The 9,355-nt window shown below is 44.0% G+C and overlaps 1 protein-coding gene across 2 annotated transcripts; it reads right to left on the minus strand.

The window, feature by feature from the left end:
- Positions 1-2,541: 2,541 nt before the first annotated feature.
- On the minus strand, positions 2,542-9,266 carry PSME3IP1 (proteasome activator subunit 3 interacting protein 1). Of its 2 annotated transcripts, none has more exons than XM_072117585.1 (7): positions 9,152-9,266; positions 8,005-8,137; positions 6,657-6,755; positions 6,305-6,427; positions 5,138-5,273; positions 3,814-3,872; positions 2,542-2,923 (listed from the first exon to the last, which is right to left on the minus strand). In XM_072117585.1, the coding sequence occupies exons 2-7, from the start codon at positions 8,126-8,128 to the stop codon at positions 2,712-2,714; spliced, it is 753 nt and encodes a 250-aa protein (XP_071973686.1). In that variant the 5' UTR covers positions 8,129-8,137; positions 9,152-9,266; the 3' UTR covers positions 2,542-2,711. The 2 variants fall into 2 exon arrangements, with proteins under 2 accessions (XP_071973686.1, XP_071973685.1); XM_072117584.1 differs by having other exon boundaries at positions 3,814-3,875; positions 9,152-9,265.
- Between the last annotated feature and the right edge of the window lie 89 nt (positions 9,267-9,355).

The following is a 9,355-nucleotide window of genomic DNA, read 5'->3' on the forward strand; positions in this document are numbered from 1 at the left end:
TGTCGCTGTATCCGCTTCTCTCTCTCCTCAGAAAAAGTAACAACTGTGAGGAGAGACAGAACTCTGGAAAGCAACAAGTTGCTGTGACCACTGTGATTGGTTTTCACAGTGGTCACATGGTCGGAGACCAATTTCATTGGTCTCCCTTATTTGAATAGAATATTCAGTGATGTCAGCACCCTGTGATCCATATGGCAGGGTGCTAGTAGTTAGCAGAGGTATTGTTCTCCCTCTGCATCTAAAATAAAATGTATATCAGCACCCTGCGATCCATGCAGGGTGCCGATCGTTAGCAGACACTAAGACACCGCGGTCTGTGTATGACCGCGGTGTCTAAGGGGTTAAAATGGGGCTGAAGCCCCCTGTTAGACATTGGCACCCTGCGATCTATGCAGGGTGCCTCTTATTCATTCGGCATTCAGCTGATCGTTGGCAGATGGAGCGCGCTCCCTCTGCATACACTAAGACACCGCGGTCTGTGTGTGACTGCGGTGTCTAAGGGGTTACAATGCCCCAGAAGCTAATAGGCACCCTGCAATCAATGCAGGGTGCCTCCGATTCAGTCGGCATGGTGCCGATTGTTAGCAGAGGGAGCGCGCTCCCTCTGCATCCACTAAGACACTGCGGTCTGTGTATGACCGCGGTGTCTAAGGGGTTAAAATGGGGCTGAAGCCCCCTGCGGTTCATGCAGGGTGCCTCTGACTCACTCGGCAGGGTGCCGATTCATTCGGCAGGATGCCGATAGCTAGCAGAGGGAGTGCGCTCCCTCTGCATCCACTAAAACACCGCGGTCTGTGTTTGACCGCGGTGTTCAAGGGGTTAAACACCCGGGATCGGAACTTTTCCGATCCCGGGTGTTAGCGCCGGGGCTTGGCTGTGTTAACACAGCTGAACCCCGGCAGAAGCAGGACCCGATGTCCTGCAAACTTCTTCTGATGTGCCGCCGTAGAAAGGCGTAGCATCAGAAGAAGTACCCTTAATGACCGCCGTAGAATCCCGATAGGGCGGTCATTAAGGGGTTAATTGATGTGTGTGTTTACAGCTAGTAAGTTAGTGTTACACTGGGATTGATAGTTAATCCATAGTTGATCCCCTATGAGACTGTGAGAATGTTATCCTTCCATTTGATACGGATTTGAAATTATAATCCAACTGCCAATCAGCACTTATTTACTATTATTAAACTATCACCATGTCTGACATATACTACTGCTTTGCTACTAGGAGGCAGTATTAAACTACTCCTTACACTGTTGTATCTGCCTATTTTAAATTTTAAACATAAAAGTGTGATTCAATAATTATTCAACCCCTCAAACCACCAGAATTCTGTTTGGTTCCCCTGAAGTATTAAGAAGTAGTTCAGGCACAAAGAACAATGGGCTTCACATGTTTGGATTAATTATCTGTTTTTCTGACTATTTAAGACCCTCCCCAAACTTGTGAACAGCCTCATACATGGTCAACATGGGAAAGACAAAGGAGCATTCCAAGGCCATAAGAAACAAGATCGTGGAGGGTCACCCTTTCCAAAGAGTTGGGCCTACCTGTCTCCACTGTTGGGAGCATCATCCAGAAGTGGAAGGCTTATGGAACTACTGTTAGCCTTCCACGGCCTGGACAGCCTTTGAAATTTTCCTCCCATGCCGGGGCCAGGCTTGTCCGAAGAGTTAAGGCTAGCCCAAGGACAACAAAGAAGGAGCTCCAGGAAGATCTCATGGCAGTGGGGACATTGGTTTCAGTCAATACCATAAGTAACGTACTCCACCGCAATGGTCGACGTTCCAGACGAGCACGTAAGGTCAAGGCTCGTTTACAGTTTGCTCACGATCACTTGGAGGACTCTGAGACAGACTGGTTCAAGGTTCTCTGGTCTGATGAGACCAAGATCGAGATCTTTGGTGCCAGCCACACAAGTGACGTTTGGAGACTGGATGGCACTGCATACGACCCCAAGAATACCATCCCTACAGTCAAGCATGGTGGTGGCAGCATCATGCTGTGGGGCTGCTTCTCAGCCAAGGAGTCTGGCCATCTGGTCCGCATCCATGGGAAGATGGATAGCACGGCCTACTCATAGATTTTGGCCAAGAACCGCCGCTCCTCCATCAAGGATCTTAAGATGCGTCGACTGTACAGCTCTGCAGGGTGATGAGCGAGCGGGTCAGGGAGATGAGCAGGCGGGCGAAGAGAGATGTGGGCGGTAGCTGAACAGAGAGGGAGGGGCCCGGGGGCACGATCCGGCAGGCACCCCCGGCCCCCGAACCTCACGGGCGCTGTAGCAAACGCTACGGCTGCTACAGCGGTAGTGTATATAAAATTGGTGTCATAAAGAGGTACTAGTGGCCTCCAAAAATAAAACAACTGTACAAGTGGCCCACAACATATCTGAACAAAACAGAGGTTGTATGGACCTAGAACAGACCTACGTGCATTGTGATATAAATTGGCAGTGATATAATTTGATCTACACAATTGACAGGCAGAAAGCTTGTAGATTTAATGCCTCATATTGGCCTCTGAGGTGACGGCAAACAGACATTGGTTTAATTTCTTTAATAAGCTCTAAGGCTTAAAAACGCACTGCACAAACGAAAGAAGTTATCATGGTGGTAAATAACGTCATATAATGTCTGGGCTCTCTGCAGTTTATGTTCAGAGTATGTGTCCATGTTCTATTGCTGGGTTTACAGAGATCGATTTCCCTGGTTTTAAGGTGCATCCAGGAAAGTGCCTGAGCGAAATATGGAGGAGACGATCTTTCCTACATTGCTTATTGTGGCTTCGCTGTCTGAGCTGGACTCAGAGTCACTGCTTCCTGAATAGGCGCCAAGGCCCGGTAAGATTCCAATACAAACAGATGCTGGAGGACAATGAACTTGGGAACTGGTGGAGGAGCTTCCAACAGAGCTAGAATGGCTCTCTGAGGAGAGAAAAAAAAACTGTCATGCATTTAATATGTGGAAATACATCTCCCACTACAGTAATAGGCAAGAGAAAACTATGAACTGCTTAAAGAAAATCTACCATGAAAATCAAGCCTAATAAACCAGGTACACTCAATCATAGATCCAGGAACTGTGACCTTGGTAACCTTCTAAGGTTTGTTATCCATGGCCTCGGTCCTTCTAAAAGAAACTTTTAAAATGATTCCAATGAGACAGAAGCGCTCTGGGGGGTTACTAGAGCAACTCCGTGCTGTAGCATCACAGGCTGTTACACCGTCTCTCTTCTCCTGCTGCCTGCTGTAATGTGAAAGCAATTTTTGTACCCGCATGAGCAACTCCGTAGCCACCTTTACAACGCCCCCAGGCAGATCCTTTTTTTTTCTTCTGATGCTCCAGCTCGGTGTCCCTGTGCGGTGCTGCAGCACGCACCATGATGTCGGCCACTGGCTGATCTCATAGTACGTGCAAAGGCAGCATGCATGGACATGGTGCTGGAGAATCGCAAGAAAGAAAAGGCATTGGCTGACTATATACTTCGGGCAGAGGCAGCTGTACGTATACTGGGGGCATGAGCTGGCTGTCTAAATACTGGGCGCAAGGGGCTGGCAGGCTATATATTAAGAGCATGAGCTGGCAGACTATATATTAGGGACCATGAGCGGGCAGGCTATATACTAGGGTGCATGGGCTTAGTAATCCCACCCTAGGCTTATACTCAGGTCCATAGGTTTTGCCAGTTTTTGGTGTGAAATTTAGGAACCTCAGCTTAAACGCAAGTAAATACGGTATGTATAGAAAAAGCAACAGCTCCAATCATAACCTAAAATCCATTCGTAACCTATACCATAAGACCAATAATACTTACCTTTTAACTTATCATGTTCCTGTTCAAGTTTTAGTTTCTTTGCACTGGAGCTTTCCGAACTACTGAGAAAAAGAAATGTTACACTGGTCATTCTTCATATTTACAGTGCAATAAAAAGACACTTAATTCATGGAGAAGCTAAAAAGTATAATGGGATCATCTTTCCTGAGATTTACAAAATAACGGAGATTTATTCACAAAGGGCGAGAGTATTTAGAAGACATAAGCTACTCTTTTTCAAAGGAAATCTAAAACAAAATCGAGCATAAACTAGGGACACTTACTAGTGACTTTGGTGATCTTCTTATATTTGTTTACAATGTGCCCTTCCTTCTAAAATTCTTTTATGCCAATGAGCTGAAGAGCTCAGTGGGTTGTTACCAGAGCCCTCTCTCACACTGGGGGAGAAAGTGAAACAGACTGTGAAGCTACAGCACAGAGGGACTCTGATAATATCCCCCATAGCTCCATAAGCTCATTAGTATAATGTTAAAAGTTGATATTAGAAGGAAGGAGGCCTTGGATAACAAATATAAGAAGATTACCCCAGTCACAGTGCTTGGATCTATGATTAAGTGTCCTTGGTTTATTATGAATTATTTGGATAGTTCCTTTAATTCACATCTGCTGCTTCAAAAAGAAATCGTACAACCCATGTTTTATAACGGGATGAATTGTTCACCTCAGATTAAGTTTACACCTGTGTTTGGCAGGTTCTGTTCCCCTGTCTGTTATAAAATAGTGGAAGAAAGAAAGTTTAGTAGAATCTATTTTCCACTAATAATAATTAAACTGTAATGAAAGTCTAATAGGAACAGAAAGTGAATGAAACAACTTTTCCACATAATATGGAGTGTGCTCAGACGGCCTAATAATTACTTGCTTTGCTATGGATCTTGGGTTAAAAGAAGTTTTCAGTTCATTACCAGTTAGTAACACAGCTCATAAACATGTATTTAAAGAAGACCTGTCAAGTCGATTTGTGACCCTCAACAAACTACATGGATCTGTGGTTTAGGGTCCCAAATCAAACTTTTTGAAGTCTCCATATGAAGAAAAAAAAAAAAACATCGGACTCGCTACCATGCCAGCGATATGCTTGAGCAGTGAAGCGGGGGTGTAATACTCTGGCCTCACTTGTGGGAATGGGCAAGCGCTGAGGGACCAGGTGATTATTAAGTTTTGTTTTTTACGGAATGCCTTAAAATTTAATGTGCGATTTGGAACAGTAAACCACTGGGTCCATAAGGACCTGTGGATGGTTAGGTGTCCCAAATCGCACTGCCAGGTTCCCTTTCAGTTGATGATAATGTGTTGTACAAACCTCTTGTGCCGAACTGCTCCTGCCAACAACTTTGACTGAGAGAATTTATTCTTGTTGTCAGATGGTTTTGTCAGTGGTTTCTTCTCAGCATCCCTCTTCTTATGTTCTGTGGATGTTGCAGCTACTGTCCGTGCATTGTATGTCAAAAGAATTAAGGATGTGCTTTTTTAGAAAAAGATTTATAAATAGCATTCTAGCAGCAAACAGAGTATGCGGTACAATATATATGTTGAAATTCATAAGCAAGTTAATCCCGCTTTCTAGTGTCACCTTAGGAATAGCTAATGGAACAAGCATCTGGTGACATCTTTCCCAATCTAGGGCTCTTAAAACAAAGTTTTAAGTACCATGGCTTTCAACACCACTCCTATGCAGATGGCATGTACATCTATATTTCTGGTTCATATATCACCGCTCTTCTCTTACCTCCACCTAACACATCACTTTCACCAGACCTATAAGTCACAATTAATGCTTCCACACTCTCCCTGGTCCCTAAAGTTCCACACGGGACCTTCAGCTTCACTCTATTACCATTTGCTATTCTCACAACTGTATCCAGGACTTCTTCAGTGCTTCTACCATACTCTGGAACACTGTACCCAAATGTGTCAGATTGTCCCCCACCTTCCAATCCTCCAAACACAACCTGAAAACCCACCTGTTCAAGATTGCCTACCACACACAATAACTGCTCTGCCCCTCACCTCATGTCTCCATCTACCCTCCCATATACATTGTAAGCCTTACGGGCAGGGTCCTCCTTCTACTTGTTTCCTGATCACTGCAGTTTTGTTTTTGTACTTGCATTTGTACTTGTCTTTTTAATAATGTATGTGAATCCCTTACCGATTGTAAAAGCACCATGGAATTGTGCTCTATAAAGAAATTATAATAATAGACCATTTTTAGGGAATTTTTTGACTAGTCCAAAAAGGGGCATGACCTGGACAAAGCAGTAGAAAATTCAGTCTTTGCAACAAAAAATTCAGTTCTTAACTAGGCTAACTAATAGCTGATCAAAGTATGATTCCAGTTTTAAACTACCCCAGATACATCACCCAGCATGACATATCTGTGGAATCCAACTCTGTTATATTCACCAACATTTTATTAGATTACCCCCAGTAAGTGCTAATATTACAATCTTAAGCTTATGAAAGGATATTCTAAATTCATTCAACTCTTTTCGTTCTTCGTCTCTTCTTTGCTTTTCTAGCAATTCCTGTTTCCTTGAAACCTCATCAAGAAAGTTTGATTCATCTTCATCCAAACCTCGGACCATATTTTCTGCAAAACAATACAAAAGGAGATGTGAATTGTTGTACTATTCATGCATAACTGTGGGATGAGCTCCTAACTGTAGACTATCATGGCATTTCTATAGCTTGTTAATCATAAATATAAAATGTATAGTTCATACCCCTGTAATGCCCATAGATACCAAATGAGGGGCAAAGTTAATATACTGCAGATTAAAATACAGCATATATAATATAGAAGAGCAAAAGAATCTTACTGAATTTAAACTGTTCTTCATATTCCTGTTGTTTCTTTTCTTTCTGTTCCTGAAGCTTCTCATATAAAGACCGGGGGTCATATACCTCCTCTGGACACTCTGCAAAAATATTGATAAGGCAGCCAAGGTAAGTTCCAGTACAAGATCACATACAGGAGAAATGTCAAATTCTATTCAAATTTTCAGGTCAGGGTATGGGTCACGTGACCGCAGCCTGGCAGAAGAGAAGTGAAGGGACCGACACAGAGGTGGGCTGGCCAGGCCAATCTGGGTGTAACAGGCAGCAGCTGTGCATCAAGGACATAGAAGTGCAGGTCTGGGGGCACGGCCAAGTCATATTTTATTCATGCTGTGCCCCCGGGCCCGTCCCTCTACTTTCCTGTTGAGCATAGCCGCTTACAAGGCCTGCAGCCCTGCTCTAATAAGGGATTATGCTCAGCAGGGGCATAGAGGTATGGGCCCTGGAGCACGGCATGAATAAGTGATAACTCGTCCATGCCCGCCAGGCCCACTAACATGGCAGGCCCCGTAACAGTAAGAAAAACTTCTTACCCTCGGCTACTTTCAACATATGTTCCTTTAAGCAAGTTTGAGCTTCAATCCAATTAGCTTCCAATGCCTGGGAGGGATTCTGGATGAATTCCCGCTCAGTAGAAAGCATCCTCTGTTGTAAGTGTATCATGAGTTGCCTGGATTTAGTGTTGTGTCTACTAATATGCTGCATGCAAATCCCTTGATGGTGATCTGCAGACCAGCTTGTAGTGGGCCCCTAGAACTCTTTTTAAGGTGCTAAGGAAAGGGGTCCTCTGGGATTTCTTCCATGTCTTTGTGTGTTTGGACTCCACAGCCCTGCTCTCCAGTTACCAACCTGTCTCTCTGGAGAGACCCCTAGTAAAGAGTAAGAGGTTTAAGCCTCCAGGTTGTTGCTATATTTTACTGGGTCTAGGCTTCTTCCTCTGTCCTCTTCCAAACATGCCCCCTGCACATATCACTCAAACCCCTTTCTGTGCTGCAGTTTAGCAGTTTATACAAGAGGAAGTGGTGTTGCAGCCTGACTCAGGAACACATGGCTAACTCAATTCACAGGATTACAATGTAGAGTGGGGGGGTTCATTTTAGAATTTACAGGAGCCATGGACTCATTTCAATATAATCATGGAAAACAACTCACTACGGTAAATGATGTCATTGGATAAGTTGCAGTTGTGGGCATTACTAGTGTTATATATGGTACTGGTATTGGGTGTATTTGGTAATTTTGTGTACTACTATACAAGCATGCATTTTGAAGTAATTCTAAACTGGTTTCTCTGTGGGGTTGAAATCAGGAGGCCATTTTTATTAGTACCTTCTGGGTCTTCTGGCTTCCGTACTTTCTCCCATTCTTCCTGCCTTTTCTTTCGTTTTTCTTCAAGTTCTGACTCTGTTACAAACCTTTTGTTCATAACAAGGTCCCCTTCCTGTCCTTCCATCCTAAACACCTGCAGCAAAATGAAAATAAAAGATCAGCTTTAATGAAAATTACTGAATAGTATTGCAGGCTTAGTTAATCTGGTCAGTTTCCATGATGTGCAAACCTATTTTTCTTGGGGCACTTTTCTTCTTGCTGTTGTGACAGAATTGTGTCGGACATCAGTAAATGTGTCACAAACTAGGAAGACACACTACAAAGCCCCTTTAAATGCACAGCATTAACATGATGGATCAGTGGTGGGGAACCTATGGCACAGTTGCCTAAGGTGACACTCAGAGCCCTCTCTGTGGGCACCCAGGTCATAACCCAGCACAGTGTTCACCAGAAAGGACTCAAGGAATCTTCCTTCAGTTCCAAGTAACTTAAAAATGCTGCTTTCAGTGCAATTTTAAAGCAACAGCTCCTTGACTGCTTGGGATTGCAGAAAGAGAGTGTGGACAGGGCCAAATTATCTGTGGAGGGTTCCTTTTGCCCATGATTCTACCTTTACAGAGGGACACTGGAGAGAAGCTACCATGATAATCCAAAATTTCCCTCTTTCTTTCAACTGTGTTGGTGTCCACAGGAGGCCAATACAATTCAAAGTTGTCACAGAACATGGAGCAAGAATCCATAGAGTCCAGGATAGGGGGCAAGGATCTGTCCACTGGGATCTCCAATTATAAGTGAACTAGGTTTTTCCAAGTCACTTAGTGTTTATTTCTATAAGACTTGGGGCCCCCTGTTTTCATGATCTTTGAAGGGTACAAGGGTCTCATCATATGACCCTCTAGTGACCTTACATTTGTAATCTATTTAGTTCATCCAGACTGACTATCACAATGCATAGACTTAGTTTTCAACAAACTTTTCCAGGTTTGATATACTGGAACTTGTAGTTCTACATTGGCAGCCCCAGTCTGATGACAATGTGTCTTTAGTTAAAGAAAGAACATTTCTTCTAAACATCTGCGCCCCGAGTCACTGCTCATCGCCCCCACAGCCCCTCACATGTCCCCCTCCATAGACACCCCTGTCTTACCAATGCCTTTCTTCGCTCAGCTCACTCTCCAACACAATCTACTGTATCGCCGACAGCGGTGATAGCCAATTAACATGGTGCTTACTACACTGCTCCAACCAATGAAACCCTTTCTGACATCACCCAAGTACCAATGAAAGCTCGCCTATGTATGGAGTCCAACCAATCTCCACAAGTCAAAATAAAGATGGCCGCCCAGGCTTC

This window comes from Engystomops pustulosus, chromosome 7 (genome assembly GCF_040894005.1).
Source record: "Engystomops pustulosus chromosome 7, aEngPut4.maternal, whole genome shotgun sequence".
Taxonomy (NCBI): domain Eukaryota; kingdom Metazoa; phylum Chordata; class Amphibia; order Anura; family Leptodactylidae; genus Engystomops; species Engystomops pustulosus.

Bases quoted from the DNA above. Each gene is read 5' to 3' on its own strand.
- PSME3IP1 (XM_072117584.1), bottom strand. From the start codon at position 8,128: ATGGAAGGACAGGAAGGGGACCTTGTTATGAACAAAAGGTTTGTAACA. The intron at 6,428-6,656 runs GTAAGATTCTTT...ATTGTTTTGCAG, and splicing joins TGAAGAACAGTTTAAATTCA to AAAATATGGTCCGAGGTTTG. The intron at 5,274-6,304 runs TATCCTTTCATA...TTTTGACATACA, and splicing joins AGAGTTGAATGAATTTAGAA to ATGCACGGACAGTAGCTGCA.